This window comes from Dermacentor andersoni, chromosome 1, assembly GCF_023375885.2.
Source record: "Dermacentor andersoni chromosome 1, qqDerAnde1_hic_scaffold, whole genome shotgun sequence".
NCBI lineage: Eukaryota > Metazoa > Arthropoda > Arachnida > Ixodida > Ixodidae > Dermacentor > Dermacentor andersoni.
In genome coordinates, this window is record NC_092814.1 from 41,345,970 (window position 1) to 41,373,248 (window position 27,279).

The window sequence follows — 27,279 nt, forward strand, 5'->3', positions numbered from 1 at the left end:
TTCGCAGCTTCTTTTCCTTTCCCCAATTACAATTGTTATCACTCAAAACACACTTCACTAAGCTATGTGTACATAATACAGCAAACACCGCAAGAAAATATCACCGACGATTACAATACCCCCTAATGCGAAATTAGAGCGCAGCTCTACACAAGTTTCCATTTTGTGATATACTGACTGACGCGGACAACCTGTCTCGTGCGGCATGTTGCAAATGGAGCGAGGTGCCTCTCTAACCTGGAGATCACGAGAGCGAGTGCGTGGGGCCAGCGCGTGGGCACGATTCACAGCAGCCGCCGCCGACGGACTCCCCAGACGACGCGCGCTACTCTGGCGCCATCTTGTAGCGATCGTCTCCGTACTGCGCTTCTCGCGTTTTTGCCATACCCTCCTCCGCTTTCCCCTCATGGTACCGCTGCACCCTCCTCTCTGCTTTCCTCTTCGCGTCTTTCATCCCCCTCTGCGCTATTCATTCGCCTTCGTCTTTCGTTGCGCTCGTTCGCTGGGTTACGTCGAGGTGCGACGAGGGACGCCGACGCTCGCCGCCGCAGGAACGGACGCCTAAGAGATGCGCTCTAAAAGAAGACCAAGGCTAGAGAAACGAACGACACGAGCGCGCTCCTGTGTTAGGCCCATTGTTACTTTGTTTTGCCGTATTATGTCATCATACGAACAAGCGCGGCGAACAACCACATTGTAGTAAATTGTGGGGTTTCGCGATCCAAAGCAACACACGGCCTATTAAAGAAGTTGGGGGCTCCGCAACGGTTCGGACGCCCTGGCATCCTTTAACGCGTACCTTGCTAGCATTTCTGGATTCCGCCATAATTGAAACGCGGTCTCCGGTAGATGAACCCGCGACCTGGCGCTCAGCAACAGGACGTCATAGAGATTGAGCCGCCTTTAGCCTTCAGAATATCGTGTTATGCGGGCAAGTCATGCGGGTGCCTAGCTTGAGAAACGCAGCTTTGAGTACAAAAACGAGCTCATGGGCATCCAAGATAATTTACTTCCGAAATTTTTTAACGTGGAAGATCCCAATTAAACTGCGCCGATCCCTTCAATGGCGCTTCTCTGCGTTCGCGCGGCTAACCTCCCGATTTTACGAAGACGCACCAAGCGAGATAAGCGCCTCGCCGTTCGGGCCACACACGGGATCTTGAATGACGCGAGCGAAAAAGTGCGAGCCGAGGGATGAGATACAGCCGCGGTGAAAGGCACGCCTCGCGACTTCGGCATCGAATGGAGACGACGGAGAGGGGAACGCAGGACGTGTCACGAGAGAGAAGAGCTGAGCACCGAGCACCGGTGAAGTGCGCTTCTCCAAGTCATTTCGCCCTGACGGCGACTGACACCGTCCGCTGTGAGCGTGATCATGCCCCGACGGTGATAAGGGGAGCGCGATATCTTTTTTTCCAGCAATTGACCACGAGCCGCTGCGCCATCCCCGACGAGGAAAAAAAACATGAAAAAGCTCGAGGCCCGTCCGGCTCTCGTCAGAGCTGCGGTGAGCTTCCCTGCGGAAGCGATGCGGAAGAAGCGTCGTCCCTGCTCGAGCTTGGCTCCGAGGGAAGACGGCGGCGTGACGCCGGGTTTGCCCGACGGTGCCGACGGCTCGATGCACCAGTTCTCCAGTACCGCCACTCTGTCCGGGGGCGCCGGGCAGCGGCTGGCGACGGTCAAGCCTACCCACAGCGACGAGTCACTGGCCGAGCTGTTCGCCCTCATTGAGAGCAACCCCTGCCTCTGGAAGAACGACTCGAGGAGCTTCAAAAACCTGCGACTCAAGCGTCGCCTTTGGGAGCGCTTCGCCGTTCACCTCCAGAAGCATTTCCCCATGCTGGGACCGTTCACTGGTGGTGAGTTCAACCTTCTCTTAGTGCGATACTCATGCCCCTCCCTATGTCAGATAATCTACGCCTCTTAGTGAGCGCGGCCGCTGGCTTGATATTGGCAGCGCCTGTCGGCAGCACGAGCGTCTGAAAAGCACGTGAATTTGGCTTTCTGCCTCCTTGCGTCGTCTCTACTTTCCGTCTTCCGCGAGGCGTCGCTCTGTATACGTCTTATGGTAAATAATCTTTTTCGCACTCGCATTATTGCGCCGTGCATTCATAATCCTGCAAACTGACTCGTGCTAGTATGTGTTAAATCTTAATGTATCCTCTAAGAGCATGTAGCCACACGATTTCTGCAGGTCTTCTAAAGTAAGTTTTCTTTTCTCGAAAGACTTGTGGTCACGCAACTCGTGGCAGCGTGCTAAACGCGCGTACTAGGGCTTGCCAATAGTACTCTCTTCTTCACGGGACACACGTCTAGGTGACCTCTGCACGTATCTCTACGCGGCACGTGTTTAAGTCAGGACGCGGTTCGTTGGCAATGTATGGCCTCCAACTTCATGATTTTCTGCAAACGAAATATTCAATGTCGCGTACCATGTTCACAACACGACGGAACAGCAGTTCTACTTGGGCGCCTATCGTCCACTAATTTAAAGTATAATTTTGCCTAAACAGAGCCGGATGCTCGGCGAAGTGTTTATTGACCCATAGTCTGCTTGAGCTGGACTAGGAGACTAAATTCGTCTCCATATATTTGAAATTAATCTCCAAGTGTTCTATGCGCTCCTTCCATTGCAGACAACCTACGATATGTGTACAGCATCAAGAGACGGCAGTACTACGATGAGTTGAAGGACAAAACTGGGCGGGCAAAAAACGGAGAGCTCGAATACACCGGTCGGTGGAAGTTCTTCGACTGCCTCAGCTTCCTGCGGGTTCACTCGGAGCCCTTCCGGGCTGCCGTCATTAGTCCACTACTTCACTTCGAGAAAGAGCTGCTGGTGAGTGGCGCCTGCTCTTGATGCTACCGGTTACCCTCACGGCAGTTCAAGACGAGTTCACAGTAGTGGTAAGGCAACGTTAGACGCGCCTATACTCTATCTGTACGCCCGCGAATGTCCCTGGGCGAAGCGCGCACAACCGAAATCCGTCACGTAATCTCGAGTCAGACCGGAAAGCGACGAACATGCGCGATGTTAATCGCTCGAATCGTTCGCGCTCATCATGGTTCCTCCTCGAAAGTTTAGACGATGTGCATGTTTTTAAACCACACTTATCGCAGGGCGACTTTTTTATCGCAGCCGTGTAGCTCATATGTAGTTCTTTAATTACATTTCCTCTTATCACTTTATTTACTATATATATAGTGCTGACGTTTACAAAATTAGTATTTTTGTGCTCTGAGATAACGATATTTACGCAGATCGAGCTGGAGGAAAATAGTGACGATGTGCTCTTGGACGACGGCAACGGGAGCGTAGTGGTACCGGACGAGCCTAGCATCTTGCCCGACAGTGTCTCGGCGCCTCCTGGGCAGCCGGGGGTTGTCAAAAGTGAGCACTCAACCGACGACTGCGCCGAATACGTCAACCGCCTTGAGTCGCCTTCGGCTCCGCCGCTCGCCAAGAAGGTCCGGCTTTCCCTAGACAGCGTTGATGTAACGCCACTTCTCCCTTTAGCCACGTGCAGTAGCGGCAGCAGCAGCACCGGGCCGCATGCCGAGAGTGTGCAGTCACTGAGTACCGGCGGCTATTACGATGAGTGCGACCAGTTCGGCAATATAATTGCTAATTACATGCGCCGGCTCTCGGATGAGGACCGGCTCGAGTACCACTGCCACATCATGAGCTGCACCAAGGACTTCTTCAAGTGCTTCACGCGTTTCAGCGAAAGACGGCGCCCTTAACAGATGTGGACATTGCGTGGCTCCAAACGGCCGTTCCCACGCTGTCAGCTGCTCTGCATAAATAAAGAGTTGCATCATGCTTTCAGCCCTGTCGTCCCTTTCCGCAGTTATGGCTATGGATCGCTCAGCATCATCTTCGCTCTCGTCAGAAAAGATAGCTAGATTATAATGGCAACTAATATAAGAATATTTGCCCAAAAAATATCAGAACTAACAGACTGTGCCTATTGGCTGTCATCATTCCTGTGTTTGTAAGCTTATGTGCTGACTGCCTACCATAACTTTGATGTTCCTAGTTGCCCAAATTGGTACTATATTAAGCAATTTGCCTATACCAGAACGTTATTAACGCTTCAATCGTCATTCCTTGCGTGCTATCGCCTTCCACGATTCTGGCGTATTCCACCGATTTCTCTCTTGTTTGGAACTCTTATATTGCACATCACTACCTCCCCAAGACCTGTCTCTTTCTGGTTGTCGTCAATACGTGAAAGAAACCGTCCGCACGTTCGCGAACTTTTTACAGTAACCATCATATCTCTACTATACCCGCAGGTCAGCGTTCCTCCGCGCAATCGGCATTTTTGTGCGTGTTGACATTTGCCGCCTGCCGGATGGCGTTTAGACTCCTAACCGCTAGTAATTATCCGAACAGTACGAACAGTACAAAAGCCAAGCTGGAAGCATGAAAACCATTCGCAACCAGCACAACATCATTTCGAAGTCCATGCATGTGTTTGCTCTTTCTCCGTTCTCTGAGCTGCGCTATGCAGCTTCATTCCTCGGACCGCGAGCGTGACGCGGCACCAAAACGCGCCTTAAACGCGGGCGCCCCGGGCAATGGCTGCTCGCGGCGCTGTTCCGTGCCACTGAGCCACGCACGGGCTGCTGAATGAATCGGCGATTCTCGCCGTCGTGCGAGCCTAGCTTTCTCAATGATTCTGGGTGGCGGAAGGCTGCCAGACACCGCATTCAATATTCCCATAACACTTTTATTATCTAGCGCGTGCACTGCAGAGACAACCCCGGCAGCGAAGCCACTTTCAACTTCTTTTCTATCGTTTATTCGTTGGCAAAGTCTGCGCTAGCCCTTTCGTCGTTTTGATCGTGGAAATGCATCTGCATAAAGAAGTTGCTAAATCGCCCAAATACAGTACATGTTTCAGTGTTTCAAGCCCTCCATGTAGTCTTGTACTCCTTCTGCCATCGTCTCTGCGACTTCTGTGGTGCTCTCATTATTCTGTATCTCGACAGTATATCCGCCTACGTAGTACGTGCGTGCGTGCAATTATGTATCAGTGGCGTGCTTGTCCATCGCAAAAATCTATCTGCTGGAATTTCAGCACCAGTGCATTTACATGTTTCGATTGATTGGCCAAATACGAGGCAAAATCAATATATGTTCCATAAGCGTCCTAATTTTTCTGAGATCCCAGTCCTGCTAGGCGTACATGTACTTTATGATTAAAGGTTTAAAATGAAATGGTGTCAATGTTTTTTCGTGACTGATACCAATGGTTGGTGGTGGGGCTCACGTGTGTGCTTAGTATACTTGACGAATTATGTTGATTTTAAATCCGTCTTTTTAAAAGTGCTGCTCTTTAGCTCCAAAAACGAAGGGTACCGATTGTCATGCTCGTATTCGATAGTTAAATCAGCTGCCCACAACCGCCCAAAAATATACACGGTCTCAGTTTTCATTTATTCTTTGGGAGGAGGGTGCTCTGACGTGAAACGACTTTCAGTCCGGTCAGCATAGAGGGTCGTTTAGTAAAACCGCGTGTAACGAAATCGCGTAATAATGTTATCGCTCATATCTTTGCAGCGGTGCCACCCACGCGTCCTACATTGATGCAGTTGCGTAGAAGAATGGAGCCATTAACCGATCGTGCATGTGTCGTGTGCACAGGTGCTGCTGTTGTTCCTCCATGCATGACGCAATCAGAACTAAATCTAGCTTCTCGCTCGGCGTTCAGAGAGGCGTAGCTCGGCAGTACGTTTGTCGATCCGAGTGCGAGTGGCCGCGTTTCAGAGAGCTCACTCGGCCACAGTAGGTATAATGCATCAAAACGAAACCTGTGCTTGCCGGGAGTTATAAGGCTTACAAGTCTGCATTGTCTTGCAGAAATTTCACTCTTGCTCAGCTATAGCGCCCCGGCGTTCGACAGGTATACTATAGGTTCAGAAATAGCATGAAGAGACCCGGGTAGCCAGACAGAAGGATCCCAGTCCGCTCCCACCGTCTATGATTACGACGGGCGTACTATCTGATCAGGGAGCGAGTGCGATTGCAAGATTCAAACATAGAACCTCCCCCAAATGTATCATAATGTAAGCATGTAAGATTTGTAAACGGGAACAAATGTCGCCTGTGTTTTTGTGCTCTGGTACCCAAACACCGACAGCAACACGCACAAGTCGTTTCACGTCCTCCACTGCGGCTGCGTCCCCGATACCCCCCGCCCCCCCCCCCCCCCTTACCCTTTTTTCTTTAGTGCGAAAGCATTACCAGCCTATCCACCTGGATTTCGCCTCTGTCTGTGCGAAGTCTCTTCATACCCGCGTTTCTTCACGTGCGTGTCGCATGCACAGGTTGTTCTTATTCTTCTGCTCGCACATGCGCACGCGTGCGTATGTGGGAAATATTAAAAGCGAATCGGGTTCGCCGTCGGAAATGTCTAAAGAAGAGATTTGTCGCGCCCAACGCAGTGAACTTCAACGAGCTCGGCGACAGGCGCAGCGGGAGTCGACCGACGAAGAAGATGCGGCCAAGCGATTGCGACTGTAGCAGCAAAGACAATTCATGGCGTTGAAACGTGCCAACGAAGCTGCCGAAGAACGAGGGAAACGATCGGAGAACGACAGATAGCACTAGCGTGCCAAGCGCGTTGCCGATACAAGACGAACAGCGGCAAGCCCGACAATCTATAGGTGCGAATGTTGCATACCAGCTTCGCAAGGCCGAGGAACGTCCGTCTTTGGCAACGGCTGCGACGGCCATCTACAAGCAGGGCTTCATCAACAACCCGTTAGGCTTTGCGTGTTCTACGTGTGACAGACTGTGGCACAAGGAGTACTTGGACTGCGTCACGGTTCCCTTGTACGTGATTTTGGCCTTGGCCTTCCCCGACATTGAAGAATTCTCATCGTTTAAGGTGCGTAGAACGTGTAAGTCTTCCTTCGCCCAAACTTAAGTGCCCTATTTCGTGCACTGTGAGCAATGAGTATAAATAACAGATCAAGCCTGCCCACCTCTCCCCGCTCAACTGTGTGACGGAGCGCATGATTTCCCCTCGCATGGCCTTCATGCAAGTGCGAAGGATGCTATACTACACTGGCCAGTACGGCGTGAAACCACAATACGGCCTTTGTGCAAGTCTGCAATCCTCCTCATGCTGTGTCCACCGAGTAATCCTGCATGCATTTGCAACCCTGTGTGCATGACTATGCGTATAATTTGTGCAATAAAACAGCAGTTTAACAGCGACTGCATAGAATTTAATTAGGAAATGGTCAAACAAGCGCCCAGCAAGGCCTAACTTGGCGCCAGAAAATGGCTAATTTCGTCCAAGAAAATGTGCTTTCTTACGACGTCCCGTGGTTGGCGCAGCCGAACCGTCAGTTTTCTCTTTTTGTTTTTTTTTTTGCATGCCTTATCTATATAATAACATTCGCGTCGGTTGTACAACGTAACGGACAAGACATTAAAATATTTCGAGGTCTTCGGATGCTTCACGCGCTAAATTCCACTGAAGGAATGTTGCGCAAGAGAATGTTTGCCCTGCGCACCATTAAATTCGCACTGCTGAGAGAAAGCAGAAACGAGGAAACGAGACACGCAGTTGTTAGCGTAGTTGTACAAAAACAAGCTTTTGTCGCAGAAGAACAGAATACACAGAATACAGTGCCATCGCGTGCTCTCGTAATACCTCAACCCAAGAGCGGCACGGTAACGCAAATAGGTCGTTCGCAAGCATCAATTTTCAGAAACGGACGTTTCGAAGAGGCGTCGCAAGCGGTAACCAAACATGTGGCCCGCAGGGAGTTCTGTACCTGGGCGACATCTGATATGGCCCCTACGAAATTAGCATTCACAATGCAAAGGCGCGCTCTGTTCCCAACTATCGATCGCGCGTCCCGATACTGAACTTTCATGGAAAGAAAGTGGACTGCGACGCAGAAAATGATAGCATAACCAACGAGCCCGCTCCGCTTCCTTTGCTTATAGTACTGTTACGTGGAAGCACAGTAGGCAAACTATTTACGCACGCGGTGTATCTACAAGGGGCATCAAGCACTGCCCAACATGCAAGCCAGCCAACATCAAGCGGGGCACGTCAACTTTCCTCAGATCAGCCAGAGGCCACGTACAGGTACGTCCCATTAAATACAAGTGTCGACATCGTCATGCTCAGATAGCACGTAGCCGTATTTACTGCCTCCTGACTCGGCTTATAGCCCTTGTACATTATTCAACGAAGTGCAGCACTCAACTCAAATAGGATGGATATTTGGGATAGTCCGTCGTAGAGTATCTTAGACGGAAACAGCGCTCAGACGACAAGGGACAGTATCAAGATTCACGCACGATCAGTGACTCGTAACATGCGAGGTGCAAGTCAGCATGCGTTTTTGTTGTTTTGTTGTTGTTGTTGTTGTTGTTGTTGTTGGTGGTGGTGGTGGTGGTGGTGTTTTTTGTTGTGTCTTGTCTTTTAAACAGTGCTGTTCTCCAAGCAGCACACAACTCATTTATGTCTTTTCCCCATGTTAGGGAACCTCTGCGTGTCTTTGGCTTCTTCTGTGGCTGTTTTTACCGGACCCCTGCTCTTAGGGTACATCGTGATCTTTGGAGCATGCACTCTTCATTACGGAAGTTTGCCGAGGCCGCCCGTTTGCAATAAAAACATACATTGTGGAGAACAATAAATAAATGAATTAGCCAGGTATAGGCTTCAGCGTTGCCAACTAATACTTAAAAATAAAGAATCCAGCAAATCGGCCCTTGAAAAACCACTACGAACCGCATTCCGAGGCTCCCAAAACAGTTTTAAAACCCGCTGAATACTGGATACGATCAGAAACATAACCAGCATAGACATTTTATTGCGCCTGCATAGCACGCATCTGAGGAAATTTTGTGCCCAACCGAAGCACCCGTGTGTCAGTGTGACGTCACAGATCTCAAAGTAATTTCGAGAGTGGGGCATTTTCTGTAGAAAATCCATTCGAAACCATGCTTACGATATACCAGTTATATTTGAGAGATATATAGTAAAAGATATGCCAGTGATTCTTTTAGGAGGACCCCAATCCCACTGGCGGCAACTTAAAAACCCTCAGCTTACGCGCTTAAGCTGCTGACTAACAAAACTACGCTAGTGAACATATTAATTCCGGTAACTAAGCACTGCCTGCAAACTTTCGGAGCGGGCCTTCAGTGCACTCGATAACTGCTCTCAGATTTTGAGGACAATAATCCTAATTCCACTGACATGGCGGTTTGTGGCCCCTCTGCGCACCCACGAAAAATGGACCCACAAAGAGCCCGACTTTAACGCTGATCACGTCCAAAGGGGACGCCCAGAAATGACGCGTTTCAACGCCACCAATGGAAGACTGATTTTGCACAGCCACCGCGACGTAGCGACTGTGTTAGAAGTGCACTGGGCAGAAATACAAGGTCGGAGGTAATCACAATCACGTAGTAAAAAAAAAAAAAAAAAAAAAAAAACTACGATGTATCATGGGGCAGCTAACCTCGGCCAGAGAACTTCTGCTGACGCCGCCCCTCCTTTCCTCCGGGGCCCATCTGCACGTTGACTCTTGGGAAATAGGCCATTTATGGTTGCGGGACCCATAAAGGCATTGTTTGGTTCGTTGTAGCCTGTGGTGACGCCTTAGTCTCGACCAGCTCTCGCCAGCAGCTTTACGCTCCCGCATACTCTCCGCTCGCTCGGCGGCTAGGAAATACCACCTCACTATTACGTGGCTTGGTTCCTATCACCTTTCCAGTTATACTTTTTATCGCTAGGCTGCAGAATCGTCACGCGACGCTCCTTCTTGATCTTTTTCCTTGATTCATGTTCAGAATGTTACCGGCGTTATTTAGCCCTCGTCATATACGCACACCTTTCGATGGCATTAGCAGTGGCAAAGGGGCATCTGAAGGGGTTTCCTTCATGCGTACATAGTAGCCGCATTCTGGGCGTTGTTCGTACGGGTCACAAGTTTGTACACCACAGTATTCAAAATACATTTAAATTCTGAAAGTGCTTGCTCACTGCAGTGAAGGCGTGCTGCAAGTTTCACATTGAGACAGATTGCGTAGTTAGCCTAATTGGAAAGTTGATTAGCGTAATTTGATTGAAACACTTCAAGTGGTCGCCATTCTGTTTAGGATTTCACCACAGAAATTATTTCAATACTCCTTTGTCTTTAAGGAGTTTTCGCAGCCTTAACTGAAACACCTTAGCTGAAAAGCTGAAACAACCACAGCAGGAATCTTACCTGAAGCTGTAAAAATAAGAATAAGAACAGATACACACAGTGCAAGGCAGAAGTTTGAACGGAGAATATATATGCGTGACCTTATTTAGGTGGGTCCAGTAAATTTGAGTGCTGAGTAGAGTCATACGAGCGGGAAGAGTATCCGCCGCGGTAGCTTAGCAGCTATTGCGTCGAGCTGCTAAGCAAGAGGTTGCGGGTTCAGTTCCCGGCCACGCCGGCAGCATTTCAATGCAGCCGAAAAGGGAAAAAAAGAGAGATGGCTCGTGCGCCATGCATTGGGTGCTCGTTAAAGAACCCCAGGTGGACAAAATTATTGCGGTTTCTCCCACTACGGTGTCCCTCGTAATCATATGGCGGTTGTGACACAGAACCACAGAATAACATCAATAACGAATCTAATGAGTAACAGCAAAAACAGATCTCAGCACGTAAGCCTAACTTGTTGAGATACGGGATCCAATGCCTCATCGAAATGTACTCGTGTACGCACTAAAGCTTTCGCGCGTAGTCTTACTCTTCACGTTGATATTTTCCTGATGAAAATAAAAATTTTCCACGAATACGAATAAAAAAAAAAAACACACGACACCTGCACGCATACAGCGTACGAAAATGAGCAGTCCAAATTTGTACGTTTTCCCTTGGTGTCGCTTTTGTTGAAATGTGTTCAGATAATGAACGTGTGCATGTACAAGATCAATAGCTAATGCAGTCGAAAAGCTTTTACGGAGATCACAAAAAAACGGACTTACGAAACTTGCGCAACAGTTTGCGCCGAAATGCGAGGTTTATTTGGCGGCATTGTGATGTAGGCCTTCTTCAATGCGCTGTAATCATACAATACACTAAATTACTCGCACAGTACCGTAATATTTCAGCGACGTTAAACGGCATAAGGTAGAAGGATGGTGGCAGTAGTTGGGGCAGTTTTGGAACGAAATGAAAGACGCTTTTGGTCTGCGGCACGCCGCCATGCGGTCATCGTTTCTCACACTGCGGACGGCTTTATGACTGGTCTGGGATCACCATTTCTCCTGCAAGTCATGCCCGTGCCGTATTTGGAAGGTCCGTGGCATTATGTGCTTATGGACTTAATTTCCTAGCACCACCATGATTTGGGGTCTTGCACCACAGCCGCAGAATCTTATTAAACGCCGTATTAATTACGGGGCTGCCGATTATTTCAGAAATAATCAGTAATGGCGTGCAAGGTTTGAGATGTCATATCGACTTCTGCTAAAATAGAGCAAATGATCTGTAGGAGACATTTTAGAATGAACGCTGCACTTTCCTTTTATTCCATACAAATTCTTCTTAGCACAGAATAACAAGAGACAAATTTCGAACCGTGTTGTCAAATGTGACGTCTGTTCGTCCGGCGAAAATGCCGTGCACGCCACACTCCGTGTAGGTTATCTATGCAGACAAATGCGCGAAAATCTGTAGTATTTACAGGCAAGACACGACGTTTTCCTATATGCCTAATTCGAAGTCCTTTCCTCAAAGTGTCTTCATCATCTTAACTGTGCTTCAGGGAGCTCCTTAAGTCAGCACTGCCACTGCGGCTAACGCCACTCAAATTTACGCAGGTGGCAGCACCGTTGATGACGCTAAGCATTAAGACCTTAAACAATTTATGCAGCAAAATTTGTTGATATCGCACAGGTGGTGACTTGCATGTTTCCTCTTCCTCGGTGAGCAGTTTCACATGAGTGTACAAGCTTAGCAGTGTGATACTCTGTGCATTAAGAGAGAGAGAGAAGCGAGAGAAAGGAGAAATGCAGTATGTGCATTAAGCAATATTAGGAACATGCCGGGGGGGTTGGGGGGGGGGGGGGAGAGCTGTTTACCAGTTTTTGTGGCAACAACACAGTACTGGTTAAATAAGCTGCTACGCATGGCATGCGTCATTTTATTTTTAATGAGCAGGGACTGCTCATCACTACTTCCGCCAGCATCATTGGTTTATTAATGCTACCGACGCTAAGTGGGTACCTACGCGTTTCCTGCTTTTGGCCCCTCGGAGCCCAACTTGGCAGTTTATTTCTCTAAGTATGTCGGGTGAATACATTTTGTTATTGCCATTGTTGGCAGCGGGGCTGTGTGCGCGCGAATATTTTTTTTGAGTGCAAGCAGTATAGTTGTGAAAGAAGCTTACAAAAGCCTTGTGCGGGAATGGGGGCTTTCTGTAAATACAATGTGATACCATCTTTCTTCTTTTTTTTTTAGCATTTAGCGACACAAATATTGGTCAATGTCGAAACAATGCCCGCACCATGACACCAACATAGTGATATGACACTTTAACCCTTTAAAACCCTTGAACACTTAAGAGCACAATAATTTAACACATTAAGCAGCTCAACTGACGCTTTTAAGTATGGCGGTCACGGTGAAGGTTAATTACCTGCGCCTTAGTGGAGTGACATGAAAGACGACGCGCCTTTACGCAAGACACGCCTGAGCTTGCACGTAGCTTTCGCGCTTCAGGCGGGAAGCCGCTATATGATCGGCATGGGCTGCTGCTATACGCATTCAGAGCGAATTGAACTTGGCGAACGTGATTGCATCTATATGTACTTGCTCTTGTCGGCCTCCGTTTGCCTCCGATTATCATCGTAACTTTATTGAACTTCATTTACGCTTACAGGTTGGCAGCCCACTCAAGCACAAACGATTTTATATTGGACTGCTCAGTCGTTGCTTTGTTATTGAACGTACAGGCACCGACAAAAGTGGTATACTCCACGCAGTGGGAGCCGGAGCAACGGCAAACTGCATCGCAACCCCATCTACAGGCAGTATCTGGGATCGAGACAGCAAATGGGTGCCCTTTATTATCTGCAAGCATGTCGCTTGACTCGTGTCAATGTTTCGTGCTTCAGCTCGCCAAAATGCCGAGCAACGCCGCTGCAGTAGCAATCTGCATGGAGTATACCACTTTTGTCGGCGCCTGTACATGGATGAATCCACGTAATGCTGGTGCAAGTCCGCGCGACATTATTTTCTAGGCACAGAAAAAAATGTTCTTCTACGGTGAATGGAATTATCTGGGTCAGGCTAATGGTGAGCTTCCCTGTTGCGTGGTTGTGTAGCGGTAGCGCCGCGTCGTGTACCTTTTACCGCACTGTGGACACGCCATAACGAACGTGGTGCCATGATTTTAGGAGTGTGACCACTTTCAAGTGAGCACTTAGGAGGCCAACCTAATCTGAGCAAATCAGTGAAACATAAATAAACAAAGTTTGCATCCCAGTCCTTTCTCAATCTAAAATAACATCTCAGTTATGCTGCGCATTATGACACACCTCGTAAGTTTGTATACGTTTCTTGTGACTACATCTCTGATGTTTCGGGTGATTATGGGGCTCTGTAGATGGTTCACTGCAAATTAGTAGGCGGCATGTGTGCACAAATACGATACATCTCTCCCCAATTTCTAGTTTTGTATAGGGGCTTCATTCGGAAATATGTGATCGCTGCGGGTATTAAGTCAAGTTTAATTCACATCTCTAAGGGTAGGATCATGTGATGCTACAGTTTATGTTACCCGTTAAAGTACATGTACATGAATGTTACCCGTTAAAGTCACATAAACTAGGAGAGGAAAGTTACACCTCCTGTTTCTTTTCTTGCTCCTCCTTCGGTTATTCGTCTTGTTCTCTTCGCGAACCTTGCAATTCAGTGATATAGCAGTGTAAGATAGAATCTATATCACGGTCGTTGGGTTCTTTATTCACACACAACTAATACCGACAACTGCTTCTTTTTCCCCTTTATTTTACGTTGGTACAACGTGTAGGTCGGATAGCTTGCCATATTCAGAAAAGTAGGTCGGAGTACAGAATGAAGTGGTATAGCATTGGGTCGAAAGTTCGATCCTCACATGCCCTACTCGGCAGCCATTGCAGACAGGCTATGCACACGAAGCGGCCGTTATCTCTCGTTCTTGCAATGCTCAGGTTGGTTAGGTCTTTTTGAACGATACGAATGTAATAGATAACAACGTAAGAGGCGGCATTTGTGGTGCTGACAATGCATTATTGGGAAACATTGAGGAAACGAAATCTTCAACAAAGCCCAGTTGCCGATTCTAAGCAGTCCGTTTGCCTTTAACAGCAAGCACGTCGGTCGCACTCCTCAAACGTCTGATAAGCCGACGCACCCCTCCAAGTTAGGCACAGTGCGCTCTATGCACTCTCACTAGTAGGATATGGTGGCAAGGACGATCAGCAAGTGTAAAGGAACAAAACAACTGGGTCATTTGGAGCCCCGAAAACGGGGGAACAACACAATGCAGTGCAATTAGAGGCAGGACCGAGTACGTGCCGTCTATAGAAGGCGCGGCAAGCGCGCAGTATTAGCGCGACATGCTCGCTTGGTTGTTTTCTGCATCGCGGATGGCTGGCTGCGCAACAAACGTATCATAGTGGGCCGACTCATTATTCACGGTCGAAAAATCGGTCAACTTGGAGGCGAAAAAAATGACAGACCCGTCCGTGCCCTTGAGCAGACACGGTTGGGTTGCTACTATATTTTTCTCAGCAGGCACTTCTTCCTTCCACGCGAATAATTGCACGCGTAGCCAGCAACTGCGAACGTGCTCTCATTATCTGTGATGTATAAGTGGCTGTGCCGACACACCTGCGTTGGGAGAAAGCTCGTGTCAGGAGTAAAGCAAGCGAGGAAGGAAGTATATAGTCGGCAAACCTTTGCAAAAGCCGGCCGAGAAGCGTGAAACGGGCGACATGGAGTCGGCAAAGGAGAAAAACGCAAGCAAAATGAAATATAGGCGCAGAATAGGAAGCTCAATTTCAGCTAAAAAGTTGCGAGGCGCTGTTCAAGAAATTGCAGGCCTTTTCTTTAAACACAAAAGAAATAGCACAGTATGCAGTGAGTATTAAAAAAGAAAGAAAAATAAACACACACCGCTACCACATTCTACCGGATGATTCGCACATGGGTCTCATCAGTCCGCTCATTGTAGAGGGGCAGTCGCCGTATAGACAGCCGGGTATACAACACGTTGTTGCTATTGAAACTAAAGACCATAAAAATTGACGAGATCCGTTGGCACCTTATGAAATAACGTTGTACACGGCCATCTACCCTGAATAATAAGTGCAGATCGACTTTAGTGTTAACCCTTGAGCACTCAATAATATAATCAATTCCTTCTCTGTTTTTTTTTTTTTTTCGAGAGTGGACCTGTTTTAGCTTCAGCACGCCTGAACCGCAGGAATAACCACGAGGCAACCTCTGTTCTTTTGCGAAGAATTCTATCTCTGATCGAGAAAGGAAAAGTCAGTTTCCGCTCTTGAGGAGAAACAGGAAGAGTAACCAGATGTACCATTGATCAAATGAGCCACGTCGGAGCTCATTGCGGTCGCTCACTGAGCGGTTTAAAAAATGACAGCAAGATAGGAAGGACTGTTAAATAAGATCAGGAAACTGAAAGGACTGCCGTCCATCAATAAGGGAGCCGCGCGCTTGAGCCCCTCCGCCGTCGGCTTTCAATGGCAAGTGTCCGCATTTGTGCATAGGACAGATACGGGGAACGTCTTTCCACGCAAATGACAGTGTTGATTTCCCTACAGTCTGCACGGCAGATCGCGGGTCCAGACGTGTCATCATCTACAATAAATTCACCGAATCCTACGATCAGTGGTAACCACACAATTTCGTAAATGCGTATTATTTGTCACGGACTTTCTTAAACGCTTCTTGCTACGATGCGGTCCCGCAGGCAGGAGTCATATGGGAATAATGCGAAATATGCTCAGATGTCAGATGTTGTGTCACTTAACCCGCTGTCATGGCTGTTTTTTTTATCTTGTGTTTTTTTTTTTTTTTTTTTTTGGACGAACCAGATCGAGTAGGCCGCTTCGCGTCAGTAAATATGAGACAAGGGGTGCTACTCTGAACGATGTCAAATTCCGCCAACTTGTCTGCTCTTATAGACTTACAGGGCTGCTGCGGCTTCTCTGATTGGCTCAAATCGCTAACATGGCGGACGTTGACAGCATTCAGAGTAGCACTTCAGCAAAGCCGGCCTCGCATGTCAATGGGTAAAGTAAGTTGTAGTTTACAGCAAGGCGCTGGTGCTGCTCCTATTATGCGGTTGAGTTACCATGTATACGCAATATCGGCATACATTTCAGGGTGAGCAAGTCGAAAGCTACTAGCATGTGTTATTCCGTTTCTATGCTTGAGTGTATTTGCAGTAGAGGCTTCATTCATGTTTCAAACACAGACTGTGGAAGACATTATTGTTGAAAACCATCTACGCAGAAAATGCCAATCGCACTCCCAAGTAATTACGCGTATTGGCGTTCTGATTATATTTTTCTCCCGATATGTTCGCGTTTCAATTCATGTTCATGATGCATACGAGATGCCGCACCTCTTTCATGTCATAAAGCTAGCTCTAGAATTAAAACAAAAAATCGGGTAATTCTATCAGGTTTATCCGCATTATTGTGCGAGTTTAAACTCTCTCATCACTGACAATAAACACGACGTTCTGTGTTCATATCGGCGTAGGCTCACATTGTAGTTGATGGTAAAGTAGTTCTTGCATTACGATTATCCGTATGCTACCGACCCGCCTGGAGTGGAGGCAGGTACCACAGCAGTAGAGATGGTCGTGCCACAGGCCGGAAGTTTGACGATAAAGTTCCATGGTTGGCGGCAATAATACTGCTAAACGCTGCACGAGGCACTTTCATTCCTACAAGACAAGTACAAAGAACGCATCCATGTTTACACGGACAGTCCTGTCTCCTCTAAAATTTCAGCTGGAGCAGTGGTAATTCCCGCTAAATCTGTCACTTTCAAATTCAATATGTCTCACATTACATCCCTGACGGCTGCAGAACTCGCAGCTATCCGTGCTGCTCTGGAGTTTATTGGTCCCAAATCATCACATTCATGGTCCATCTTTTGTGATTTGAAGGCAGCTTTCCAGCGTCTGCTGTCCACTTTCAACCACGGGCATAATGTGCAATTAGTCGCAGAAATCCGACTACTCCACCATCATGCAATCGACAAGGGCCACATCATCTACGAGGGGATACCGGGTCACTGCGGAATTTCGGGAAATCCCAGTGCTGATGACGCTGCCCGATCGGCCCACGATGGTGCTCATATTATACCAATACCACTGTCAAGAACAGAGGCAGCCACAAGTCTTCGCTCCCTCGCACGCGAGCTTACGCATACTCTGTGGAACACCAATGAATTCACGAACGCACATCTCCACAGATTGGATCCACGTCTGCAACTCCGTCTTCCACCAGGGTTGCCACGAGCGGAAGCAACACTTCTGTGCCACCTGTGGCTCGGCGTGGCATCCACGAACTCCTATTCCTTCCTCATTGGAATGGCCGACAGCCCCACTTGCGACACCTGCGGCTGCTAGAAGACGATCGCGCACCGCCTCTGTGACTGTCCCCGTTATAATGTGTCAAGAAAAGTGCTCGTGACCTCGCTCGAAAAACTGGACAATCGCTACTTCACAGAAGAAAAGTTATAGGAGACTGGTCCAGACGGGTTTCGGCACTCAAGGCCTTCAGGGCTCTGCTGAAGTTTCTAAGGACCTGTGAATTGTGTGACCGTCTCTGAATGTTGTAGCGCGCAGCATCGCGTTACTGTATGAATTTTTCTTTTTTTCTTCTTCTTTCTCCTTTTATTCCTTTTGCTCCTTTCCCCAGCACAGGGTAGCCAGCCGGTACTTACACTGACTAACCTCTGTGTCTTTTTCCCCTTTTGTCTCTCTCTCTCTCTCTCTCTTTACCGACCCACCGGTCGACATTGCTCCTGCTCCATCACTTTCTTTTTTTCCTTCTGAAGAAATAAAGAAAAACAACTATCCGCATAGTACCGTTCCCCGCTAGAGGAGCACTATCGAAGATAGCAGTCCTTAGTTAATATATTTCGTTTGGTGTGCCTTGAATCGTGTGGAGAAGTAGCAGTTCTTGCGCGCGTACGCAAGATCCGCAGCCGTATTTTCAGACTAGATTCTGAGTGAAAAAGAAAGTAACTGAGCTCATGTATTTGAAATCTGCAACCGCAAAAGCACAGCTGCGAACAACGTTCCAGTTGTGCGAACTTTACCCTTAGTTAAGAGTAAAGAGAAGAAACACGACAGCAGCACCGTACATTTCCTGCTCCCCTTGTTCTTATCACGTCTTTTTTCGTAATGAACTGCAACCACTTCACGGGGGTGTTCACTTTTCTTTCTGTGTAGTGTCAGCAGCGGTCATTCTCTGGCAGACAGCAATGTGCCTGATGGCAAGGAAACTAGAGGGGACAGTGACGTCATTAGTTCGCAATGAGTGTGATTGGCGGAACTACTGCTTCACACTGCGCGGTGATGGAGATTTCGTGAAAAGTGATCTTCCGTCTCTAGGCCGCCGCTACCTCTGCAGCCCTGTAAAGCGAGTGATGAAACGAACGGGCCGACACTTTGGTCAGGCTACATGCCCCAACCGTGTCCCATTCTAACACAATGGGACAAACAGCATGGCTCATGTGGTTACAAAGAATCGCGACGGCCGATGTGGCTGCAGACAAGAGCGGGCTAGAAGCAGGAACCAACTGTAGCCGGTGTTTCGACGTTAGTGGGCCAATGTTGCTATCGGCCCGAGGGCGAGGCACTCTAGAGAGCGGGGTATGAGACCGGGCTAGTTGGTATACCATGCTGAAGTGACTAGCGCAAGAGTGGACAAGGGACAATAAAAAGGCGACAAGGACAAGCGCAAGAAGCAGGGTGTGAGACCGGGCTAGTTGTTATTCCATGCAGAAGTGACAAGCGCAAGAGTGGACATAGGAAACTAAAAAGGTGCTTGTCCTTGCCGCCTTTTCAGTGTCCCGTGTCCACTCTTGCGCTAGTCACTCCAGTCTAGAGAGCAACCGGGGTTTCCCTCAAGCATAAAAATAGAAACGTCATCAGGGATTCTTGTTCTTCTGGATAACAGCTGTCTTGGTGCCCGGACAAAGGTTGCCGTCGGCACACATTCGTTACATGCTAGGTGGTGCGTAACGAAAAAAGGAGGTGGAGGAACCATTGTTGGTTGTGGACATGGAATGACCACGGTTTCATTTTCGAGCACCCAGAGCGGCATACGGGATCCTTCTTCGGATATGCTGATCCTACTATTATTCTCTCCTATCTGGCGTTGCTATAGCAGGCTTTCGCGAAGCCCTTTCGAGTGCCGGCCCCGGCTCAAGAGGTCGCCGGTCATTTGGACCGTCACCGGTTTGTTGCGTTATCCTTGCAGAGAAACCGGAGTGGCCCTGTTCCTTCTCGCTGTTCTTTTTTCTCACTGGGGCGCCCTCTGTTTGCTTTGTCTAAGTTCCCTATTCTCCGACACCGCCTGCCCCTCCCGACCATTCACTGGTCGAAGGGCGAGACACGGGGCGTCAGTCGGAAACAAATACGTCGTGCCCACAGTATCACGATACGATGACGACAAAGGAAGCTCCACAGTGCCCTTCTCATGGAAACAGGAAAGGGTGGACGGCCGCCGGCCACGTAGCCAGGGGTAAACGAAAAAGGGAAGATAACAAGGACAGGAACTGTGAGGCTTAAAGAAAGGAGCGCCCTATCGTGGGCCGCCTTAGGCTTTTGCAAGGAGGGAGCCTCGCTTTCAACGTTACGTTCCACTTGTGCGAGCCCTTGCGCGCACTGCTTTTTGTTCTTTGTCTTGCAAGGGCGCCAACTGTATGTGAAAAGGAAATTTATTGTGTAAAGATTGTGAACCTACGACCAAACAAACGTACTGCAGCGGAACCACGGAGAGTTATGGCAAGCAAGCTACGCCAAGAACAGCTTAGAGAAAACTTCGGCTCACTCGCCGCACTACTACATCTTTGAACTATAGACCACTGTCAAGTGGAAAATATGGGGACCGCCCCGAACGTGGGCAATCAAGAGCAATGAAGCTTATGCGCCGCGAGATTCAGTGGGCGCTCAATAGACTTATCTATTACGTCACTTGATCCAGGGTCATCCACTACATGTCGAACAACGCATGTTTATTGGCAAAAGTGAAAGTGCACACTTTCTTCATCTTTTTTTTTTATTGTTCCGCCGTTCTTACCTATCATCATTACTACTATTTACGTCGTTGTCATAGTTATTCTTTGAATAATAAAGCACTAGGGCAAAACCATTGCCATGCGTTCGCATAAACTGTTTCTGCGCGACTGCCGCTGATCCTACCGGCAGATTTATCTCGGTGAAAACAACAGAGAGCGCTAAATTTCATCAGCTAAGCGATGATGGTACCTTACCTGTAGCTCAAATCAGGCAGTCGCAACAATATTTGCTACAGGTAAACTCTTTCCCCATAGTGATCTTGGGCTACGAAGCTCGCTATATCTAGTCGCTTGTGCAAGCGCTCGCTTTTTGGAGAGGTTAGTTCGGGGCAAAGGTGATTGACCGTGCGAGTGGCTCGGTGGAAACATCGGCGATGCCATTTACTCGACTCCTGTCTTTCTGGCGGGGAAACTTCGCTGCGGATGTCACGAGTGGTGTCACCGCAGTCAGCATAACTTTTTCCTCTGCCAAGAGTCGATTCCAACCGCGTCCACGGTGCCGCAGGAGCAGGTGACAGCGGGGGCAAAGCCCGCGCAGCTGCGTTAGTCAGGAGCCGCTCACGCAAAGGAATGCCGAGCATTCAGGGCTGGCGGGACATATGCGTCACCCCCCGCAGTGCTCGTCTAGTCGTTGCACCGTTGTCATTGCCTGACTGAGCAGTTCGTGACTAAACGTGAAGCGTTTCTTTTTTTTTTTTAATTTCCTTTTTTTTTTTTTTTTCACTCGTCAGCCTGTGGATTCGCTCTTTTCAACTATTGCAACAAACCCTCCAAGGAACACTTTCGTAATTCCTATAGGATGCATCCTGACCCACAGAGGCCTCGACGGTAAAAAATAATTATGGCGTTTTACGTGCCAAAACCACTTTCTGATTATGATCGAGACACGCCATAGTGGAGGGCTCCGGAAATTTGGACCACCTAGGGTTCTTTAACGTGCGCCTAAATCTAAGTACACAGGTGTGTTGGCATTTAGCCCCCATCGAAATGCCGCCGCCATGGCCGGGATTTGATGGTGCGACCTCGTGCTTAGCAGCCCAACACCATAGCCACTAAGCAACCACGGAGCGTAGGCAACGATTGTCTTGGTTGACTGAAACACAGGGAAGGATGAATGCGTGTGTTGCAGAACCTTTTATCACGAAAGCACTAGTAGCCTATATTAACCTAGATTTCGCCTGTCTGTGTCAAGCCTCTTCATACACGCGTTTCTTCGTGCGCGTTTCGCGCGCACAGCCTCTTCTTCTTTTCACACATACGCCCGCGTGCGTATGTGTGAAATAAATATGGAAAGTGAATCGGGTTCGCCGTCGGAAGTGTCTAAAGAAGAGGTTCGTCGCGCCCAAAGCAGCGAACATCAAAGAGCTCGGCAACAAGGGCAGCGGGAGTCGACTGACGAAGAAGATGTGGCCAAGCGATTGCGACTGTAGCAACAAAGACAATTCATGGCGTTGAAACGTGCCAACGAAGCTGCCGAAGAACGACGGAAACGATCGGAGAACGACAGATAGCACTAGCGTGCCAAGCGCGTTGCCGATACAAGACGAACAGCGGCAAGCCCGACAATCTATAGGTGCGAATGTTGCATACCAGCATCGCAAAGCCGAGGAACGTCTGTCTTTGGCAACGGCTGCGACGGCCATCTACAAGCGGGGCTTCATCAACGACCCGCTAGGGTTTGCGTGTTCTGTGTGGCAGACTGTGGCACAAGGAAGACTTGGACGTGACTTTGGCTTTGGCCTTTCCCGACGTTGAAGAATTCCCTTCGTTTAAGGTGCGTAGAACGTGTAAGTCTTCTCTCGCCCAAACTAAAGTGCCTTATTTTGTACTCTGTGAGCAATGGGTATAATAACCGATCAAGCCTGCCCACCTCCACCCGCTCAACTGTATAGCGGAGCGCTTGATTTCTCCTCGCACGGCCTTCATGCAAGTGCGAAGGCTGCTCTACAACACTGGCCAGTACGGCGTGAAACCACAAAAGGGTCTTCGTGCAAGTCCGAAATCCTCCTCCTCCTCTTGTGTCCACCGAGTAACCCTGTATGCATTATGCAACACAGTGTACATGACTATGCGTATCATGTGTGCAATAAAACGGCAGTTCTTCAACGACATCGCGACTGCAAAGGGTACCATTAGCAACCGACCAAACAACGGTCTGGCTGTGCCTGACTTGGCGCAAGAATGTGCTTTCGTACGATATTCCGCGGTTGGTGCAGCCAAACCGTCTGTAATTTTTTAATTAACGCAATAGCTTATGAAACCTTGCATGCGAAAACCTTTAATCCAAACACCAATTATTCCCACTGTGCTCTAGTGACCAAGAGGCGACGCTCACACGGAAATATGCCTTCAGGCGGTGTGTGCGTGTGAAAACTTTTATTGTAATGAGGTCCGGAGGCTCGACTTCTTAAGCCAAGGCGGGCCGCTCCCACGTTGGCACTGTCAGGCCAAGCCTTTCAGCGACATCATGGGCCCTCTGGACAGCCCTTAGATGGTCTTGAAACAATGGGCGTTGAATCCTTTTCTCCCACTGTGTCCATTCTTCAACGAGGTTGGGGAGAGTCGCGGGACACCCCGCCAGCATACGCCAGCACCCCGCCACCAATGATGCCATTACAATCGTTGCAGTCCATCTTAATCTCCCTCTCTGGATATATTTTATTAATGCTGTACGGTGTGGGATATGTACTCGTTTGCAATGAGCGCAGTGAGACTGCCTGAGCCCTGTTCAGTTTTGAATGTGGCAATGGGAATTGTCTGCGTCCTGAATAGTAATGTTTGGTAACGTCATTGTATGTTATTAAATGATGTCTAGATTCCCTGGCTTGATTGTGAACGGCTCGGTTGTGACTGCCACGGTTAGCAAGTCCTCATGCCAAGTCATGACCAACCTCATTGAGGTTTACCCGAGTCTCGTCCACTTTCCCCATATGCGCAGGAAACCATCGGATTTCAGTTCTCATAATCCCAATGTTTTCAAAAAGACTAGCTGCAACTCCAGCTACGTAGCCTTTAACAAAACACTTTCCAGCGGATTTCGAGTCACTGTAAATGCAGGCCCACTTATTACTCCTGATGGCTAGAGCAATTGCCGCTTGTTCCGCCACCATGGGGTGGCAGTGTATCACAAAATCAAAATTTCTTCGCGTTCTTTTCTTTTTAGTTTCTCCCTTTTCTTTCTTTTTTTAATTTAGGTCAGTACAAAATAAATTCTTAGCAATTATGATTCGTTAAAGAAAGAAAGGCTCCAACCAATCGTGACAGATAGCGAAATATTACACAAAGCGCCGACCAATAAAAGAAATCACTATTGCGAAATATAAGTGTTTCGCAACACAGCTCCACACGCCAAGATCCCCTCAACAACGCAGTGCCATTGCACCTTTTCTTTCCGGCCTTTTCAATAGCGCGGGCTGACAAAAGTGACACGTGATGAATTGTGCCGGCAGGGTCAACGTATGCACCTAGACGACACAGGCGACACGCAAAAGGACTAAACATGGGCCTAAACCTGAAGAAATTAAAATAGAGAGAACAAAAAAGCACCGATTCGCAGCATCGTCGAAAGCGGTCGTGCCAGGCCGCCAAGAATGCACAAACAGACACAAAGCGAAGATCGCATTCTTCAACAGAGTTCACCCCTCCTGTAAAACGTGTTGTAAGTTCGAAGACCTGGGAAACCTGGCTTGCGTGTTGCGCAAAGGCAGACACGTCGAACATCGACAGCTTCATGGCCCCACCACTAGTTGTCACCCTAGGGGTTGAGGCAGGCATCCCACCTTCATGCTCGCCAATGTCTGCGCTTTCGTCACGAGCGCAACCGACGGCATTGACAAATTTGAGGTCAGTACCAAATGTCAGTGAAAGTTCTCAGTGGTCAGCAGTGAAAACGAAAACTCGAAAGGGAAGCTGCAGGACTGGTTTATGTCAGTTTAGTATTTGAGGCTTGAAGAACGTTGTAGCTTCCATGCGAATTCGTTTGGCACAGTATTACTACCTGAGAGCTAGCGCCATCGCAGGAGAAGGCGGCGCTGCGTATATAAGCATCACGTGCTGCGCAAGGTCACGTGACACCCCCTCGGTGCAGCCTTCGACTCGGTGAGAAGTGAGAAACGAAGCTCTCGCAAGGAAGCGCTCTGTTACTGCACTTTCTTTTTCTTCAAGTGGATCGATATCGCAGCGTGCCTTGGCATTTAGAAAAGGTAATAGCACGAAGAAGTAGTCTACAAACATGTCCTACGTGGTGTTATAGCTCGGTGCCGCGGTCCCTGGCGTTCGGCACCGGGCGCGGAGTAGGCTTCGGCAAGTAATTTACAGGCAATATTACGCAAGCGTATGTATCATTCAAGTCGTTACAACCCGTTGCAGCATCATTTAAGTTGCATCTACCGCGCGATGAGGTCGCGGAAACAAATCCTGGTCACGGCGGGCGCATGTGGATGGAGGCGAAATACCAAAACGCCCGTGTCCCGTCCACTGCGAGCAACTTAAAGATCTCCTGGTGGTAAAAATTAATCCGGAGTCCCCGACTACGGCGTGCCTCATAATCAACTCGCGGCTGTGGCACGTAAAACCCCAGAATTGAATTCAATTCTACCGTGCGATTACTTCGTGCATCAATTAGAAACAAATACTTTGCGTCGCAAATAAGGGGAGCAAGCACGCCCAAAATTTAGCGTCCGGTTACGTGACGATAACACGTTGCTAGTTTAATTAAATAAATTAGAAATGACCTGCTTTGCTTATTCCGCCTGTGTTTCCCTTACGGGGTGACAACACACCAAACCGATTCTACTAGTCTGTTTATGTCCATTCATGTATTGATCACTCGAAGCTTCTGAAATTCTTTATTTGTGTGCAGTGATGCTTAAATATTGGTGTTATTATTGCAGACTGGTTGAGCTGCAAAGCTACGTAGTTCACTTTCTTTTTCGTACGCTCTGTGTCGAGGACCAGTCGGCGCCACCTAAATGTGCGTATATCTCTTTTAAATTCGCGTAATGAAGAACAGAATAAATTAAGCAGTTGTGACGTCTCTGAGTGTGAGACTATATGTATTACAATAGCTCGGAACAGGAAGAATAAAGGTGGCCAGCTGCTTTTAGCCAGAATTTTTTAAAGCTAACTCGCCTTATATATGTTTCCGAGAACGTATGTCTCAACGTTAGTTAATTTTTCAAGATGATTAAAAAAAATATATTTTCGAGCTCATAGGAACTCCCTTCTTTGGCATTTTTAAACTCTACATCGTTGCAATTTTTTATATATATACACCGTGTTTTCATGGGCGCCACCATATTGCTACGCAGTGGCACCATCTATGGGCAGTCGGCATGCTGGCTTGGGCGAGCGCTCCGTTTTGCATGGCAGATATACGTTCGGCGATAGTTTCTGGCGTTTGTTTTCGCGCTCGCACGGCCTATTTAGCATGACGTGTGTCTTCTACTCGCTAAACGCTTCCGTGAGACGTGCTGAAGTGGTTTAAGTCGGTATGGCCGCACTTTCTGCTAGCGTTGAGGCGGACGGAGCTCGCAGCGCGATGTATGCGCGCATATATTTGAGCCTGCAATCAGCATCGGAGATCAGTTGTGTATTTCTGAATGTTCTATTCACTAACGTCACCTTACTGCAGTATTATCCTCTAGTTCTAAGCTACTCGCCGTGGTTGCTTAGTGGCTATGGTGTTGGGCTGCTAAGCACGAGGTTGCGGGATCGAATCCCGGCCACGGCGGCCGCATTTCGATGGGGGCGAAATGCGAAAACACCCGTGTACTTAGATTTAGGTGCACATTAAAGAACCCCCAGGTGGTCGAAATTTCCGGAGTCCCCCACTACGGCGTGCCTCATAATCAGAAAGTGGTTTTGGCACGTAAAACCCCATAATTTAATTAGTTCTAAGCTGCGGTTTAGGAGAAATCAAACATACGCGACAATTGTAACAGCGTGGGTACTGTTCTGCTACAAGCGTTCAAACTGTTAGCTGTAGATTGCATTGCGTTACTACTTGGTTCGGTAAATGAGGTTTGCACCCATGACTAAAATAGTTTTAACTAGTAATAGCAGCATACCTTACAGTATGAATTAAGCTTGTCCAGCAAAGCGACCGTTTACGAACTGCACGAGCGTCCTAAGCAGTGGTAGGTGCTGGATTACAGATATCTTTGTTCTATATAGTGCATGCATGGTCGAAGCATACGGCATCAGTGGTTATAGATCCATAAACGTTGCGCGGTGTGACTAGGCGAGGTCGTATTGCGACGTTAGCCCGTTTTCTCTTGCTTTTAGAGAAAGAGGATGATAACCCAATTTTTTTTTCAGTTGTGTTCGTTCCATTCTCTACGACGCACTCACACGTATTACGGAAATTTTGACCTCAAAAATGGCCGTGGCATTCTTTTTATGCTATCCCTCTCATATCTTATGGCTGTATACAGGCCATAAGCACACAGCTTATATATGTATTGTGCTGATTCACCAACCGCAGTGATCACTTGTGTTGAGTAGCGTCATCGGACTCATGCAGGAAGGTTAGCGTAGACATACAGTAATTTGAAGCCTACTAGACTTGAAATGCGTGAGAACGATGCCGGTGTATCACAAATATTTGATAGCACCTGCCGTTTAGATGTTTCGTGGTTGCCAGAGCGCATGCGTGCCAGAGCGCATGCGCTCTTATGTTTTACTCCCTACGCCAAGCGATCAGACAGTGAGCTTATTTACCATTTAATACTGGTAATACAGAGACACCGGTTTTATTTGTTGAATTAAAACCGATATAAGCAAAATGGCTCACAACACATACGCACACCGCGACTGATAATGCGCGTACACCGCGGCTGATTATGCGCGTCACATTTTTGCAACCCCGAGACATATTTCTGCCTACTGTAGTTACCAATGCACCGAAAGGCTTTCCTGACGACCTTA

The 27,279-nt window shown here is 48.2% G+C and overlaps 2 protein-coding genes across 2 annotated transcripts in view; one reads left to right on the forward strand and one right to left on the reverse strand.

Annotated features, from left to right (window-relative positions):
- LOC126545304 (neuropeptide F receptor-like) overlaps nt 1-27,279 on the reverse strand; it is a 439,066-nt gene that overhangs the window by 324,965 nt on the left and 86,822 nt on the right. The gene's annotated exons all lie outside the window — the stretch shown is intronic.
- LOC126545305 (uncharacterized) lies at nt 1,407-3,824 on the forward strand. The gene is made up of 3 exons (XM_050193103.3): nt 1,407-1,859; nt 2,637-2,839; nt 3,262-3,824. The coding sequence occupies exons 1-3, from the start codon at nt 1,466-1,468 to the stop codon at nt 3,742-3,744; spliced, it is 1,080 nt and encodes a 359-aa protein (XP_050049060.2). The 5' UTR covers nt 1,407-1,465; the 3' UTR covers nt 3,745-3,824.